Source organism: Rissa tridactyla, chromosome 7 (assembly GCF_028500815.1).
Source record: "Rissa tridactyla isolate bRisTri1 chromosome 7, bRisTri1.patW.cur.20221130, whole genome shotgun sequence".
In the NCBI taxonomy this organism is placed as follows: Eukaryota; Metazoa; Chordata; class Aves; order Charadriiformes; family Laridae; genus Rissa; species Rissa tridactyla.
The window spans coordinates 12,256,571-12,274,579 of NC_071472.1; the positions used below are offsets into that span (position 1 = coordinate 12,256,571).

Here is an 18,009-nt window from a genome sequence, read left to right on the forward strand (position 1 = left end):
GGTTAAATTTATGTAAGGACTCTTTAAATCCTGGATTGAGAAGAATCACCTTAAATTTCTATTAATAGAGATTAATAGATAAACAGATGTTTGATGGGGCAGCTGTAGATGGATTAACTATTGACCACACAAACACAGGAAAACAGAATAAGAGATTAACAGAAATAGTTGTGTATCAGGGGCAATTTTCCATTGCCATCCAAATATGCTGAGAATCTGTATTTTTGTAAGAAACTGGAAGAGTTTAAATTCTCCTTAATCTCTGTGGATTTAATGCACTAAGTGGCTTTTTAAACATAGATTTGGATGCTTAATAGAGTGTCTTTCTAATAAAAAAAATGAACCCTTAGGGGTAAGGCATTGCAGTGAGAAAAACCTATATTACTTTTGCTTTGTAGAAAACATATGTGGGTGTATAAGGTACCCTTTAAATGCTTTGCGTGCTATTTCTGGTCTCCCAGGCTGTGTTTGCCACTGAGCTGTGCATCTCACTACTTGCTGTTTCCCAACATTCATGCATATTGAAGCCAAAAGCCACAGGAACCATATAAGTGGGATCGTTGTGGTGGACTTTTAAATCTATTGCCCTGTGTAATGCGTTATCAAGAGTCTGTTGAAATGACAGAGACCACTGCTCACCAGAGAATGCTCCAGCTGGCTTTATGTATTATGCCAAGACAACAGCTCTGTGCTAAAATTGTTAAACTTCTTGATCTCATAATTTTATAAGAGCCTTTGAGAATTCAGTGCTCTACAAGCAGCCTTTCTGAAAATCATAGTATCTTTTGTATTATCTTGCATGATTTGACCTGCATGAAACCAACAACTGTGGTTAAAAAATTGTGGCAGCTTTTATAAGCTACTGTAAAATGAACTAGTTGCACGGTCTGAAAACAAGTTACTGAAATGCACCTGTGTTATATCAAGCCCACCCTATGTAGTGCTTTCTGCTGTTCCTCATTAATTGTTTTGACATGATCCACCTCACGGGAACTCGCTGCAGCAGCAGAAGTCGATTGGGGAAAGGAAAGAGAGGGAGAAAATTAACTGCCTGGGGTATCATTTTTTTGGTCACTATGATGTCAGTACTGATATGTGTTAACTTTTATATTCCTTCTTTTCATTCTTGGAGGTGAACCTACTCCTACTTGAATGTAACAAGAAGTAAGAGTGGCGAGGGAGATGTTAAATGGCTACAGGCGATTAGCACGCATTAACATAATAGGAAGAGATCAGATCTCCTCTTTTTTCACATCCAGTTGATTAAGCTTGAAGATGCATAGATGTATAACAAAGTCATGCCCTTATGCTAATGTCAGACAAAATTTTCCTTAGATTCCAGATTTCCTTTCTGGTGCCAGATGTGCCATATTTTTATTGTCTGTAGTTTTGGCAGCAAAAATACCCTGCAGTGTTATGAAAGAAGTTGTTTCAGCCAGAAGCACAGTGACTTGCAGTATCTGAGCTGGGAGCTGGACCTGTGCTTTCTTCTTTCTCCTCCAGCCCCCTGCTTTGGGCTCTGAAGCCAGCTGTCACTGAAGAGCATAGGAATTTTGAACCCCAGCTGGGTTCATGTGGTGAAAGGGGCTTTGGAGGAATGAGGGGAAGCAAGTCCTAATGCTGGCCTTTCATTGTGTGTAGCTTGCTTATTTGTGTCCTGTTTTTCTTATCTCCTTGCCCTACATTTTCCTGGTGCAAGTCACAGATTTTGTTCCTGATGTATGAGGCTAGCTAGCACCTAGCTGTGGCCAGGGAATGTGAACTTCTACGGTTGTTACGCTTCCTGAAACAGTGCGTGGGTTTTTGTGGATGGTTTTTCTTGTACTACTTTCCTGGCAAAATAATTAGCCAAATGTTTTCAAAAGGAAGTAGCATCACACAGTATCTTTTCACCATAAATGGGAACAGGAGTTATTTGCTTAATCTTGAAGGAGCAGTGTCCCTTCTTTTTCCAAGTACCTTCCAAAATCAAATGGATTGCTGTTTTCCAAACAAGAGCTGTAAAGGCTAAAATTGAAGAAGCCCTTGGGTATATTAAAATCAGTTGTGAAAATGTACCGCTCTGCTATCTCATGGTAAAATTGTGAAATGTTAAGGCCTTCATCAGAGGAGCACTGAGTCACTGCATGGTGCTATGTAATAAATACACAACTAAAAACATTTACAAGCTTCAGAGGAATTTGAAAATATTTAACATTCAGACTTTATAATTTGGCCTCAGCATGATTGTATCAGTCCCTTTGAGAAACTGCAATGATTTTAGACTAAGACTAAATAACATATCTAGAACTGGCTGTGTTGTCTTGTGTAAAACATCTGTGACAACTAAAGTTGTCAGTAGGCCAGTTTAATTTTTTCCTAAGTCTAGAAGTCCACAATATCAAATTTTAAGTAAAGGAAGAAAAGTTACATGAAATAAGCACCTATCGTTTCTTAATGAACAAATAGCATTTATGTGTTTTTGTTAAGTCTTTAATTGTTGCTGCCAAGTCAAGAAACATTAGACAATTTTTGTGCTTAAGTTGTTGGTACAATAAACGTATGCTACTGATCAACATACACTACTGAACAACAGTAGCATAAGATTAGAGATCCCCATTAAAAAAATATAAATTAAAAAGTAGGGGAGAATGCTAGTGTTTGGAAGAAAGCCTGTGCAATTTGCCACGGAGTCAGTCTTTGTAGCCATATATTTACTGTATCCTGTGTGTCACACGTTTGAGAAGGAATACTGGTTGCCTTAGCCATGATAACTTCCAGTTTTGGAGCTCTTACATACAACAGATTTAATATCTGTTGGTAAAGAAATGCCTTCGCTGCCCCTGTGCTCCAAAGAACATCAGCAGTAGAAGGGGAGACATTTTGACTCCTGCTTTGTAATAGGTTTTGAGAAATCAGGTAATACTTCAACAAGTGAATCAAAGTGTATGTTCATTGGTATATGATACATTTACAAGGATAGGAATGCCTTCAGAAAGGTTTTGATATATAAAGTTGCCTTTGTTTCTCTCCCTGGAATAATCCTCAAGGTTTTCATATTTCAGATTTACTAATCCATTTTAATGTTCCTCGGTGCGATTACTTTCAGTTTCCCCTAGTGAAATAACTCTTTCATCTCTCCAGTAACTTTTCTTGCACTGTTGAAGCTGTACCCTTTAAAGTTTTTGCTATTCATAGACTTCTGGGTTTTGATACTTACCATCATAATTTTCTGTTTAAGCACAGAACTGGTCTTCATACAAGGGATCAGCATAAACCTATGCAGTGCCTAAATTTAGCATAAACGCTATTTTTAAGATCTGTGTGATCATAAGGCACATTCTGGCCTCCTTAATTTCAGTTTGACAGCTTCATTTACAAATAGTGAGCACTGATCGGTAAGTTGCTCTTTATCCTTTAATGCTGCAGGTCATTCTTTTAGGGGTAGAGCCCTCCACCCCCAGTAAAGCTTCTCAGTGTCACTCATATCAGGTTTCCTCACCAGCGTAGGATACATATGCCTGAGATAACTTCAGAAAGTGACGACTAATTTTTTTGTAATCTTGTTAGGTTTGTGATTCATATATGCAATTACTGTGAATTATTTGCTTCCTTTTAATGTTTATGCAGCTCCGTGCAAGAAGGTGGTTTTATTCCAGTACATGAAACTTGAATTTCTACAGCACATGTTTTGGAGGAGTTAACATTGCTAAAAAATTCCTTTGGGGAAATGATTGTGCTCTATTCCTTCTGTAGTTGCTCACCCATTTCTTTTTAATAAGCCGAGGCTGTTATACTGTATTGTCTTCCTTGATTACAAAAATTCATTTATTTAGATTACATGGAAGAGGCTTGTCAGTCTAATAAAGCAAAGAGCCAGTTGTGAGGGATGTGGAGTGCTGCTAGTACTTAAACCTGTTTGTACCAGGGCTCTGCTGGAGGCAGCTCAGTCTGTTCTGGGAGGATTGTTGTTAGAACCACTACCAGCAAATTTGTTTCCTGGTCACCGCTAACTCTCTTGTGGGAGCTGTTTCAGCTCTTTTTTTGTTGTCTGTCCTTCTCTAAAGCATGAACTTCTCTGATCATACCCCAAGTCTGTTTCTCTGTTGGTCTAGAACCACACCTCTGTTTTTATTTTCATTTCCCTACTCTCCTTTTACTGCATATCTGCCATCTTGGTTTGCAATGTTATGAATTATTTCAATAAAAGAGATAACAGAAACATTATCATTTAAGTGTCCTTTTCTTTCTTTTTTTTTTCTATGCCTCTTTCCTGTCTTATTACTTTCTTGTTTTTTCCTTTTCCTTCTTTCTTCTTGTTTTCCTCCTTTTTCCCATGATATGGATTTCTGCTTTCCCTCCCAGGTCTGTTTCAGTTTGAAAGACAAAGGGATTTTCTGTAAGGCATTAGCAAAGGAGCATGTGCTGATATTGCTTAGTACAGCAGTTGTTTGAAGCTGTTTCCCTGAGTAAACAGTACAAAACAGATGAATATGGTATCCAACTGCATGGCTATTTTCTATACAGCATTAGTCACTTACAAGCAGGTGCTATAGGAAGTCCTAAGACTGATCAATGTGGCCTGATGGTGAATCAGGCATTTCGGAGTAGTAAGTCCGTAACACTGAGCTGAGTGGGTCTCGGTCAAGTCCCATATTTCCATTCTCACATGCATCAATGTCTCACTGCTCAGTGCCAAGAAAAGACCTACAACATATGCCAGCGAGACAAGATTTTGGCTAGAAAAAGCTTTGCTAGAGAAGAGGAAAAACTTCCTCTTGAGGCGGCTTCCAAATTTACATTGAGCTCAAATAACCCTGGGACAAGTTTAACTTTCTGCCTCCAGGAGCTTTGGTGGACTTGCTCAGTGAGGTGCTTTCAGTTTTTCTAATCACCATCCTTTTATGAATGGTGGTTTTTTTCCAGCCAGGCACTTTGTGTTGCTGTAATACCATTTGGGATGATCTCGGTATACCTTTGAATATTTTGAAGGTGGAAATAAGCAAAATTAAGCCATTTTCATGTATGGACAGAAAGTAGAGTTGGCATTTTAAAGGCAAGACGTAAGACATCTGAACTCAAGCTAAACAAAATAAAAAGTGTATCCAAGTGACCGATAAATATTTATGACTTCTTACATTTGGTCATGATCACTACTTTGGCTTCAGAATTGTCTTTGCCCAGGTTTTTAGAGCAAAAGTATCTCTCCTGGTCTAGTGCATCATATAGGCCACAGTTAAATGATCTTGCTTCATAGCCTCTGAATCTAAGACAGAGGAGACCAGTGTGGGTACTGGAAATTATGTATCTATCACAGATAGATTTTACTTTTAGGAGTGATTAATTTAACTCCAGCACTCATCATTTGTTTGTACAACCTCAGAAAAAAAAAAAAAGCTAATCCAACAGTTTGTTTTGTGATAGATGTTGATAACCTCAGATTTCAGTCTTTCCCATCATCAGTCAGCTGGCTAAGTGTAATACAGCAGAGGAGTACAGACTCACAGAATCATAGAATAACAGGTTGGAAGGGACCTCAAGGATCATCCAGTCCAACCTTCTTGGAAAAAGTACAGTCTAGACAAGGTGGCCAAGCACCGTCTCCAGCTGAATCTTAAAAGTGTCCAATAATGGTGGAATCCACCACTTCCCTGGGGAGACTATTCCAATGGCTGATTGTTCTCGTTGTGAAAAATTTTCCTCTTATGTCCAATTGGAATCTCCCCAGGAGTAACTTGCATCCATTACCCTATGTCTTTTCCATGTGACTCCTTGTAAAAAGGGAGTCTCCATCTTCTTTGTAGCCACCCTTTAAATATTGGAACATGGTGATAAGATCTCCCCTAAGCCTCCTTTTCTCAAGGCTGAACAAACCCAATTATCTCAGCCTTTCCTCATATGGCAGGCTTCACAGTCCGTTGATCATCTTAGTCGCCCTTCTCTGAACCCTCTCCAGCCTTTTTTGTATAGCAGGGACCAAAATTGAATACAGTATTCCAGGTGTGGTCTGACAAGTTCTGAGTAGAATGGGATAATGACTTCATTATCCCTGCTGCTGATGCCCTCATTGATGTAACCCAGCATCCTGTTAGCTTTCTTAACTGCTGCAGTGCACTGTTCACTCATATTGAGCTTGTTGTCCACCGGGACACCCAGGTCCCTTTCCACAGAGCTGCTCCCCAGCCAAGTAGATCACAGTCTGTGCTGCACTCCTGGATTATGTTTTCCCAGATACAAGGCTTGGTCTTGTTGAACTTCATAAAACCTATCCAGTTCTTCCTGCAGGGTGGCTCTCTCTTCTGAAGTGTCCGCTTCCGTACTCAGTTTCGTATCATCAAGGAAACATCAGGGTACACTTGATCCCATCATCTGGATCACTTATGATTATATTAAACAGTGTTTGTCCCAGTATTGATTCCTGGGGGATGCCACTTGTGACAGTTTGAAAAGGAGCTATTTACCAGCAACCACCCTTTAGGGGTGGCCTGTCAGCCACTTCCCCACACACCACATGACCACTTGTCCAGACCGTAACCCATCCGTTTCTCTAGGAGGAGGCTGTGGGGAACCGTGTCAGAAGCCTTGGAGAAATGCAGGTAGACAATGTCCACCGCTCACCCCACATCAACCACGCAGGTGGCCTTGTTGCAGAAGGCAATCAGGTTTGTCAAGTACTATTTGCCCTTGGTGAATCTGTGCTGGCTTTTCCCAATCATGTGCTCCGTTTGACTTGTGAAAGCCCTCAGGTGGATTTGTTCCGGAACTTTCCCAGGGGCTGAAGTAAGACTGATGGACCTATAATTCTCTGGATCTTCCTTTAAGCCCTTCTTGTAGATGGGTGAACTCAAACCCATTTGATATTGACCATCTAACAATCCAAATGGTTTGTAGTTTCATACAGAGTGGTGAATCCTATATTCCTGTGAGTTTACATTTTTAACTCATCAATCATGAGAATAGCAACTTGTAAAATATTTTAAAATTTTTATGTGAATTTAGCAGTGATTAAAGGCATTGAATTGTTGGTTACAAGTTTTTGAGGGGTTTTTTTTGCACCTGAGCATGTGTACTTGGGGAAAATGAGTGTAAATTTCTGTGTGATGCTCTATGATATTTGTTACAATGATTTAAAAGGATCCCTGGAGGAAAGACAGTTCCGTTCCCATTTCTTGCCTTTCTGCTTGGACTACCGGCAAGGCAAAACAGCTATATTGGGTAGTTTCAGTGATTTTTGCCTTCTGAGAGCTGAAACAAGACCACTGACTCAAAATCAGTTTGACCCCAGGGCGAGTTAAAATTGTTCATGAAAATTCCAGTAAGAAACCACTTTTGTTCTCTTCTTGACTTCACAGAAAAGAAAAGCAGCAAGAAAGCAGAAAGTGCACAGGCTGCCAAGTTAAACAAGACTTTTGCACCCATCTTCCTTAAAGGCCTGACTGACCTCAAAGTAATGGACGGAAGTCAAGTGATAATGACTGTCGAGGTATCAGGTGCGTAGCTACAGAACAGTATTATTTAAAAATTTTAGACCCTGCTGCAAAGTATGTGCTTTTTTCCACTGACCTTTTCTTTTTGCAGGTGTCTTTGCATTTGGAAATAATATTTCAAGGAACCAATTTTCTAAAAAGTAAAAGCTAGGTTTGTCTAATCTGATCTTCAGAGTGAATGAACGTTATGCAGTGTTAATGTGTTCAGACCTGTACAAGTGTTTCTTTATTGGAATAATGGTAATAATAGAGTTATTATTGGGTCCTGCTGTTGAACTAAAACTAAGTCTCGGTGGACTTGTAATAGCTTTTGTTGTGAACCAAACAAGATTGAATTCATGTCAGCTGGGGTAAGATTTGTGCTGCAGAAAAGAGCAGTCCTGGTATGAACTTCGGTAAGAAACCCTTGATAACCCCTTTGTGGGATCTAGAACTCATTCTCCCTCTCTATTGTATAGATGTTTCCCTTATTCATTTGTATTTTAACTGTAATACATTACACAGCATCAACAGAGCTAATGAGATTCCTGAAATTGCAGGAATCAGATGGCAAAAAACAACCAACCTTGTTCATTTTCTTAATCAATATATGGTGGGGTTTTGTGTGTGTCTCTGATTTTCATTGTTCCCTATTTTTCAGCTAACCCACCTCCTGAAATTATCTGGCTGCACAATGGAAAAGAAATCCAAGAGACAGAAGATTTCCACTTTGAGAAGAAAGGCAATGAGTATAGTCTGTACATCCAAGAAGTATTTCCTGAAGACACAGGCAAATATACCTGTGAAGCCTGGAATGAATTAGGAGAAACTCAGACCCAGGCTACATTGACGGTACAAGGTATAAAGTTCCACCTTAGGAAATGCTAAAAGAAAATAATTCTAATGTACTGGTGGAGTGTCTATTTAAAGTACATGAGTGTTTATAATGTCTGTTGTGAAAGATGCTAGGAGTTCTCAGCCTCTGCATCTGAATTAAAAAGGATATTGAGCAGAGGCAACTTTAAAAAAATCTTTTCAGTCTGGAACATTATGTTACTATTTCAAAAATGCATTCCTGAGTCCTATTCCTAGGGACAGTGCAAAACTTTTGCTAAGTGCAGCTTCAAATTATAACTGTAAGGCTTACTTAGCTATGGACTTAATGTAAACCATTTAATGATGTTTTTCTTTCTAATTAAAGCCCTGAGTATTTGGAAAAGCTGTCTAGGAGCCAGGTATCCTGGTTTTAATATTAGCATTGTAGTGGTAGCAGGTGAGGAACACATGATTTCTGCAATTTGAGAACTAGGTGCAAAAAAATTGGCTTTGAATCTCCACATATGATGTAAATGCCACAGTAAACAGTGAAGTACCTACAAACTTCCTGTGACTGGGAATTCACTGCCTTCATGAGAGTGGACTAGACTTGCTGTGTGCCAACATTTTCCCATAGTCATTACTAAGGATTATTGGAAATCGATGGGAGACTTTTATTATTTTTAATGTAAAGGATCTTAACCCCAGGATTTCAGTGAGCTGTGCCTCCAGGGGTGGGTTTGTAGTCTGTTGTCACTGTCTGCTCTGAATTCAGACCTTCCTCTATTCTCCAAGCTCCCCTGAGATCTAGCCTCAGGGTCAGTCTTCTATATTTAATGCAATTTTATGCAATTGTTAATGATGATTTATTACATGAGCTCTCAACTGCACAGCAGTGATAGTACTGTCACTTGCCCTTAAAGCTATTCCTACCCATATTCTCTAAGGACAAATCTTCAAGATTCCTTTTAGGGCAGCTTTAAAGTCCCTTTGTTTAGCTCCTAATATAAGCCTGGATTAAGCCAGTAAAGTGACAAGTAAATGATTACTTTTAGTACCAACACAAGTTACTGCCAAAATTAAAGCCTGACTTATTTTCAGATTACAAACTTATACCCTGCATGTTCAAAATAACTTTGCTTGTCTGTGATTGCATTCCCTGAAATTAGTTAGCTTATTAGTTACAAGTTCCCTTGTATTAGTTACAAATGCCTTATTAGCTTTGGCGTTTTCTCCTGATTTGTAAACTGTGTTTGTAAACTACAGAACCTCAGGATGGTATTCAGCCCTGGTTCATTAGCAAACCGAGATCAGTGACAGCAGCTCCTGGGCAAAATGTCCTTATATCCTGTGCCATTGCTGGAGATCCTTTCCCCACTGTTCACTGGTTTAAAAATGGACAAGAAATAATGCCGGGAACAGCATGTGAAATCCTGCAAAATGAAGACATCTTCACACTGATATTGAGGAATGTGCAGTCTCATCACGCAGGACAATATGAAATTCAGCTCAGGTATGTTTGCCATGAGAAGAGCTTGAAGAACGCAAGAGTTTCCTCCTATTCACACAAAACAGTAGGGTACTAAAGGAACAAATTATTTCTGAGGGATGAAAAGAACCAATAAAACTCAAAGAGGAAAGAGGAAACACAAAAAGAGCCAGAAAGAAGGACAAAGCAGTACAGAGTTTCCTTTTGGGATCCTGAAAATCAAAGTTTTGTGGCAGCAGTATGGGAAGCAATTTGGGTTTCTAGCAAGGAAAACCACAATCAATGTCTTGATTTTGGAGTTATCTTTTATTATGTTTGGCATCTCTCTGGGTATTTGTAAGGATGCCTGCTTTCCATGGGAGCAACCTGATCAGGAAGGGCCATTCCACAAGATTATGATCCATACCATTAATGGGAGAAAGTGTTTCCTGGCCATGTTTGAAATGTCGGAACTTTATGTGGAATTTGTAGTCTCCCTTTTCTGATGTATCTTTGAAATGAGACACCCTGATGCTTTGAATTTCTTGTCATTCCTAAAAAATTTGGAAGAGCTGTTTTGAATTATTTATTTTTCTGGTAAAAGAACTGTCCTTTAGATGAAGAATCAGATTTTCTGGTTCTTTACCTTGTCGAAAGTGCCACAGCATTTTCCACCTCCAATGGTGAAGATGGGATGTAATTACATATCCCCTATGTGGTTATAGAAAACAGTGTACAACTTCAAACATTCTATGCTATTTACTGTGCATAGATGTATTGCCTTAGTTGGCTAATATTTGTGACTTTCTTTTTTAAAATTAATTTAACCGTCATGGATATTTAAATCCATTGCACTGGAAGAAAATTATCTGCTCTGTTCTACACGCCAGCTTTTTAGTCCAGATGGACTAGTCCAGTAGGCAGTTTAGACAGATACTGCCCAGTATTACGAAATGTTCTGCACCGCTTGCACTTGCCTGGCTTTATGGTGGTTTTTTGTCTTTTTTCATGCTATAAACTAGTTTTTTTTTTTTCATATACTTCAGTCTAGCACAAAATTTTAAAACTGAATTGTCCTTTGCCTGCAGGCAAATAAATTACACGTCTTCCTAACCCAAGGAGGGAGCGTGTTTCTTAATAAATTTAAACTGTTTAGCCTCTAAACAGTGAGTTTAATCTTTTATAGTTATAATTTATTTTCCAACCAGTGTAGCCTGAATGGTAGACATGTCACGGTGTGGATGCCTTGCTCTAAGGTATGTTTCCATAGACTACCACAGGCAGCCACAAACTAGCCTCTGTATATTTTAGTATTTAAAGTCAGATGAGGCACTTACTTTTCCCCAGGAAAGGGCACTTTAGAAAATTATAGCCGTTGTTTATCAAGATTTCCTATAATGAGGTTTTTCTACACTTAATTTCAAGTCTTATTACTAAGATTTGTGTGGCTAGAGCCATACGTGTCATGACCTTTTTGCAAATAAGATCTTCAGTGGATTTAAACCCTTTCTACTCTGCAATAAATTGTGAACTGAGTTATTTCAGGGCAGTTGGCTTGTTCACAATCAGGCCAGGTCATCTACGGCATTCATAATGCTGATTTGTGAAGGTCATATCTACATACATCCGTGCATCTAAGAAAAGTCTCTTTGGGGATCAGTGGCGTTTCTAATACTCAGCACCTCTGGTGGGATTAGAAATGTCAGTTGAATTTCATTAAGCTCGCAAAGCATTACACGAGAGAGCAGGCCAAACCGTGACAATTGCTGCCTTCTACTGGTACATTTCCACACTGTGGTTTACATGTCTTGGACATGGGCATCTTCTCTTATGATATGCTGATGGTTTCACTTGAATGAAAGAGAATGAGATATTTCAGCAAAACTTCAGGGATGGAAAAAGGAAAGAGAACAGGATGAACAAAGGAGAGACAAGAGGGCTTTGTGGAAGACTTTGTTGTGGCTGACTTGAGCAAGTCAACATTAATGATCAGGTGTAGTTGGTGATCACCCAGACCAAATTCACCACTGAAGAGATTTGTCAAAGTGGAAGCCTGACAATATCATGACTGTAGAACATAACAGAATGTACACTTAGAAAATAAATTATTTCAGAAAATTAGCAGAGGAGAACAATTTTTTGGGGGGTGAGAAGAAGTTTATAGCTAGAAAACAACACAGCAGGTTATGTGTTAGTTTCAGTTATTCCCTAATCCTTTTACTGGAGAAATAGCTGGGGATCCCACAAAGATAAATGCATTCATGTTGGCTTTTTTCTAATCCATAATTTCTAATCCAATGCTGCAATTGGAGCAAGGGGAATGCTGATACCTCTTTTTACCCTGCTGCGTTTGTAAAATTTCAGTTACTGTTTGGGGGACAGAAAGCCATATGCTTTTAGGCAATTGCTTATATACAGAGAATTAGCTGCCTCAGGAATATCCAAGGAGCCAAATGTCAGCTGTATAACTTCAAGTTTGCAATAGAGCTAAAATAATTTTCAGCAGCAAATAGTCTTGTCTAAATAGCTTTTGAACAGCCTGCATTTGTCCTGAATACTTGATTGAGAATTGTTTATATATTCAGAAACAGTCTTAACAGTACCTGAGAGGAGGAAAGCTGCATTTAGAGTCTTTCTCTCAAAAACTCATACAAAGTCCATTAAAGATATGGAATAACTGTGAAACCACAAGTCAACTCACTGAAGAGTTTATAGAGAATTTGACAGTGGGCTATTTTTAAACATAATCATTTTCTTTTCAAATAAAATGTGCAGCTTCTTTTCATGTATTAATTTTAGAATCATGTCGCATAGCTGCTCTTAGGGAGTCATTCTTTCTTCAACTCCCTTAATTTAGTCTGGGCATTGTTTCCTACTAGTGTTAATTATTTTCCAATTTTCTTCCCCATTATTCTTAAGCTCTGAATTCTGTCCTAATACCTCCACAATTCTCCTTTTGTGTTGGCTGCTCACAAATTAAAACTCTGGTCTTAAAAATTGGGGTTTAACAAAAGATCTATTTGTCTCTCCATAATTCTTTCTCCTTTCATCACAGTGAGCTGAAAAGGGTGTGTAGCCCAGTGTGATCCTAGTGTGATCCATCAATGATTGCTGGTTGGCTTTCTGTCTTTCCCTCCCTCAGCATTATTTAGAATATGTGTTTGCTTTGCCTTTTACTATATAGCAGACTACTAAGTCTGACTTTTAAGGGTAGTCATTGTAGCCTCCCCTGGTCCTTATTTTAAACTTAACACAGACCTTCAATTCCTCTACACTTGCATTCTTCATTTTAATTGTCCTAATAATGTTCCATTGAGCCTGTTATAACTCAGGCCTCAAGGAATGGTGTTGCATAAATATAAAAAGAACAACAGATTCACCCACTACTGTGGTTCGTCTATTGAAATTTGAACATTTTACAGCCTGCAAAATTCCAGCCCATGAAGATGAGGGATAAGAAATCAGTCAGAGTCCCTGTGAAACCCTCGTGATTTAAATGGGAAATTACAATCCTTTTTTGACTCAGAAAACCACAGACATCTTTCTCCTCTCCTGTCATTTGCATCCTTCCACTGATGCAAGCACTGGTATCGTTTCATCCCAGTATGTTCTTTCAGTCAGTGTATACGTCGTATGTGAAGAGGTAAGCAAAGAAACTGGGAGTACTGGACAGAGACTGTGTTTGTTGAGCAAAGCCTTCATCTTTATAACAGCACAGTCAACGTGAGAGACCTCAGAAATCCTCCTGCAGTTCCTTAAACAAATCATCTGCTTTGTTAACCTTTTGTCTTCTCAGATGCTGAGTGTTTCTCTTCTCCCCCGCTCCATCTTCCATAGAAGTTCGGTTAGTGTTGATTAATCTGATTTAGAGATTTTGGCAATCTGATTAAAATCAGAGGTAAACATTCATCTTATAAATCAGTGGCACCTCAAATACTCTGCAATACAAGTTATATAAAAACAGTTATAAGATTACATTCCATTACACTAAACAAATATAGCTCTATCTTTCTGTAAAATACAGTTTGCAAACCTTGTTTTCTGCTATCAACACATTGTCTGTTGTTAGGAAAGAAAACCATGACCCTTTCGCATTCCATTCCCCCACTCAATGCTGTAAAATGCAAATAAAATGATTGGTCTTTCAGGTATAAAGAACTTTTGGGCAAAGCCTCAAGTAAGGTGAACCAGTGCGTCCTCTTTGAAGCCAGTAGAGGTGCTCTGCTTTATGTCAGCTAAAGTTGTGATCCAGTAGATTAGTTGCTTTCTTTGGGGTTAAAGCTTCATGGAGTCTGGACTTTCTCTCCATTTAACTAACTCACAAAAGAGTTGCAAACCCTCATTCTGTGTCTTTGCAGCTACCTGCACTGAAATACCAGCTATAGTTAGATTTCAGCTTCTTTGCCCCTTTCAGTTCATTCTTTAAAAAAATGTAATTTGCTCTGCAATACTTTTTTCACACTTAGCAGGATAGAAAGAATTTTCGATGTGTCCCCACACTATAATTAACAGTGCTTTTTTTCCTCTTCCTCCAGAGAGTGCTTCTTAGGGACACGCAGACAATAAGTCTCATCTAAGGTTCAGTGAAAATATTTGAGTACATTCTGCCAAGAAACTAATATTTCAAGATATTTTGAACATGAAAGCCATTCCAGGGAAAACTGATCCCACAATAGGACAGAGAGCTATTTTTAAAATTGCTTCAGGCTTTGCAGCTGGGGTTTTATTTGTTTTTGGTGAGGTTTTTATTATTATTATTCCTTGACATTTTAAAGGTAAGTCCTGTGCATGGCATTCTGCAAAGCCATCCTGCAATAGTCAACATTTCCAGACACTTTTTTAGAGCATAGCTACAAAGCATAGGTTTTATCCACGTCTATCATTATTCCACAATAACAGAGCCACTAAGATCTGTCTTTATCTTTTGTTGATAAAATGCCAACACGGAGAACCTCAAGTTGCAGAAGTAATACTGTTATTACCGAGATTCAAAACAGCAGAGACGTGAAAGACTTGAAGTAGTGCTTGCGTACTGAAAAGTTCTATTTATTCTAACTGCCCCTATGTATTTTGCCTTGCCTAGATTCTGAAGTTGCGTAAATGTAAAAATATTTACAATGTTTCCAGAATTATTCTTGATTGAATTTAGCATCTAAACCATCCAGTCCTTCTTAATTTTTCTTGGCTTGTTTCTCTTTTTCCATCTTATGATCTCCAAGGTGGGTCAGTGTTATTAAATTCACGTTTTTAGACTCTCCAACTGAATTCAGAAGACGAAATTATGTTCTCCCTGCTCCTAAAACCAGTAACTAAACTCACTTTGATTTCACTGGGAGGAGGACTTGCCCTGAGAAGGCTACATTTTTGAACAGGGATATGATGAATCAGATATAGACTCCAGGTTTGTATCCAGTGGTCTAGTTTTCACCCATTCGCTTGAATCAGATGTCATAATTAACATCAAAAAAACTACCTTGCGAATCATTTTTCCCTCTAGGTACTTCTGTGTCCCACTGTTGCCATAACTTATAAGTGCTTCCCAAGGTTTTAAAAATAGAAAGAACAAAATGCTCTCCTGCTTTCTTACCCCCTCCTTTATTTTCCAAACCCTGTGAAAAATAGCTTAGTTTAGAGAGGTTTACTCTGCCTTCCTTATTTGCTTCTTTGCATATGTAAAGAATTTGCAGAGGGAAAGACGCATTGCAGGAATGGGTCCTGCAGAAATGCCATTGTTCTTCGCAGTGCTCAGGACCACATTCAGTATCCCTAGATCCCTCTCCTGGGAGAGTGCTGTCTCTGTTACTTTAACCTCTCCCACTGGTGACACAATTCTTGTGGGCAAATATTTTTGCCATACAGTCATGACAGAAGCTGAGCAGTGGTGCCTCCCTAGTTGATGTATGCTGTACATTGTCTATACTTCAGCTTGCATGGCTTCTACTTTGTCAGCTTTGCATTGTCTTTAAGTTCTGAAGGAAGAGTAGTTGAGCTCTAGGAGACTTATGGGAGGGAACTTCTTGTAAACCAACAGGCCACTAACAGCCCTGTAGCACTGGTGAATGAGAAAGTATTTGAGCAGTTTCAGAGTGTGTCTGCTTTTCTTAAAAGCTTCTGAGAAGCAGGAAAAAAAATATTGAGTTTCAATAGTGGCAAAAGGGGCCAGTTTGAAATGCATTGTTTGAAGACAACAGGTTTTCAGCAATGTTGGTACCCTACCACCATTTGATGCCAATCAATACGTTGGGAGGTGGTGACATGCAATTCTTTCCATTTATCTTTCCATTTGTCTTTCCTTCTTTCTGTTTCTCTTGCTTCCAAATGGAGGTCATACAGAAGAAGAAATAAGAATGGCAGGTCTCCAGTGCAGGTCTAAGTTCAATACCCTCTGCATTGATGTGGATCCTCTCCTGCCATTTGGACAGTTTCGGTTTGGTACTCAGATGTTCTCTAGTCTTTTGTATTGAAGGAATTTAGGGTTGTAGCTTTCAGTGCTGTCCTTATGGATTGCCTTCAATAATAATTTCGAGTGTACATATTCTGGCTTGTTGGATCTAAAGTTTTGAAAACATTTCTACGGCTTCTTCTTGTTAACGCTCTTATGGTCAAATAAGACCCCCCAGCAGGGCCTTTACTCTTTAATCCAGTTACTTCAGTCAACCTCACCAATTTCTTCTTGGTATTAAAAGCTTGATTTTCATGTTAGGCTGATCCACTGTTTCATTTTCTAAAGCAACAGAAAGCAAGGGAAATCCATCTGAAAAGCTGATGGCACTAATTGCTATTATAAAGACCAAAATTAGTGCTGCATCCGTGTTAACGATCTTGCCTACTGTGTGACTTCATTGTAAATTGCAAATAGGTGAAATTATAGTATATTCACCCAAACAGAACCATATCTCGGAATTCCATGCACTATTTAAAAAACAGGCCAGACAGTAGGTTTATGGCAATCTAACAGAAAGACACTCTTGAGCCTGTGTTTTAAACTTCAGGGCAAAGTGGACTTGAAGGTGCTCTTATCTATCAAGTCTTTTGAAAGGAGAACACAGCTGGGAAAACCCGCCTCTCTCCTTCCTCCCCCCAACACACATCTGTTTTGTTCATGTCCAGGAAGTGTTTTCAGTAGCAAAAATTATGTTTGTTTCAAAAAGAAAAATCATCCAGGAGTTTGTAGCCCATTTACAAGCTTGTACTTAAACTGGGAAGAACTAAAGTTTTCTTTTCACCAATAAAAGATATCTCTAGTCCTTAATCGATTCAGGTCTGGTCTTTTAATAGCAGTTCAGGGAAGTTGTAGCAACAGTTACACAACTGCTGCCCTGGGGGAGTTAAATTTTGCTTTTGGCATCTCCTGTGTTAAGTGGAGACGAGCGGTTTGGGGCTAGAAGAATGATATATATCTGTGGGAGGGAGGGAGCAGTGGGGAGGGGGGAGCACTTTAAATGAATTCTTTAATGAGAGCCCTTTCCAGAAGGCATCCATGGTATTCCTCTGCAAAAGGAAGAATAAGTACTCAGCACCATATATGGTGACACTTTTATGTTTTTTAATATAAACATGTACAGGCTGGAGCAATCCATGTAGATGGGTTTTGCTGATTGGTTGGGCCGGGGGGGAGGGAAGGAAATGAGACCCTGCTTTTAATATCTTAACATTAGAAAACTTAAGAGCTTGGGTTTGAATAAATAAACAGTAGGCAGAGTTAGAAAGATTTTCGACTTTGCAAAAGAGCCCCTTCCTCTGCCTTGATTTTCCAGCTTTTGTATTTGTTTTCCTTTAGCTTGTTTGTTTGCAGCTGTTTCATTCTGTAAATTGCTTTGATTTTTGTTCAGGGAGTATGTTGTTCCCAGTGTAGAGAGCAACAGATCATTAAAAGCTATTTGAGATAGCTTGGCTCCAAACATAAGGGGACCAAATCCACTCAGTTAACCACCACAATGACGGGTATAAAAAGGAGGATGCCACACTGGGCTTGAGCTGCTTTAGTGCAACACACAATCACTTAGCTCAGGCAAGTTACAGTTTTGGAGGGAGAAACCTCTGCTGTTCTGATTTCACTTAAATATTTCAGGAACCAAGTTGGAGAATGCAGCTGCCAGGTGTCTCTGATGCTGCGGGAGAGTTCAGCTTCCAGAGCAGAAATGCTCAGAGAGTGAGTATTTTTCCCAGGGACTTGCATGGGTGGGTTCTATTTTTTGCTCAGTTAATTCCCTGCCCTTACAGACCCAGGCTGGCTGCTGTTCAACCTAATCCCCAAATGTGACCCAACAAATTGTTTTC

At 39.1% G+C, this 18,009-nt stretch overlaps 1 protein-coding gene across 5 annotated transcripts in view; it reads left to right on the plus strand.

Moving 5' to 3' along the window:
- MYLK (myosin light chain kinase) overlaps nt 1–18,009 on the plus strand; it is a 219,919-nt gene that overhangs the window by 124,619 nt on the left and 77,291 nt on the right. For all 5 annotated transcript variants that reach the window (XM_054210264.1, XM_054210267.1, XM_054210266.1 and 2 more), the window contains 4 exons: nt 7,332–7,469; nt 8,107–8,304; nt 9,528–9,774; nt 17,801–17,881. In XM_054210264.1, coding sequence (XP_054066239.1) covers nt 7,332–7,469; nt 8,107–8,304; nt 9,528–9,774; nt 17,801–17,881 — 664 coding nt within the window. The remainder of the gene's footprint in view (nt 1–7,331; nt 7,470–8,106; nt 8,305–9,527; nt 9,775–17,800; nt 17,882–18,009) is intronic.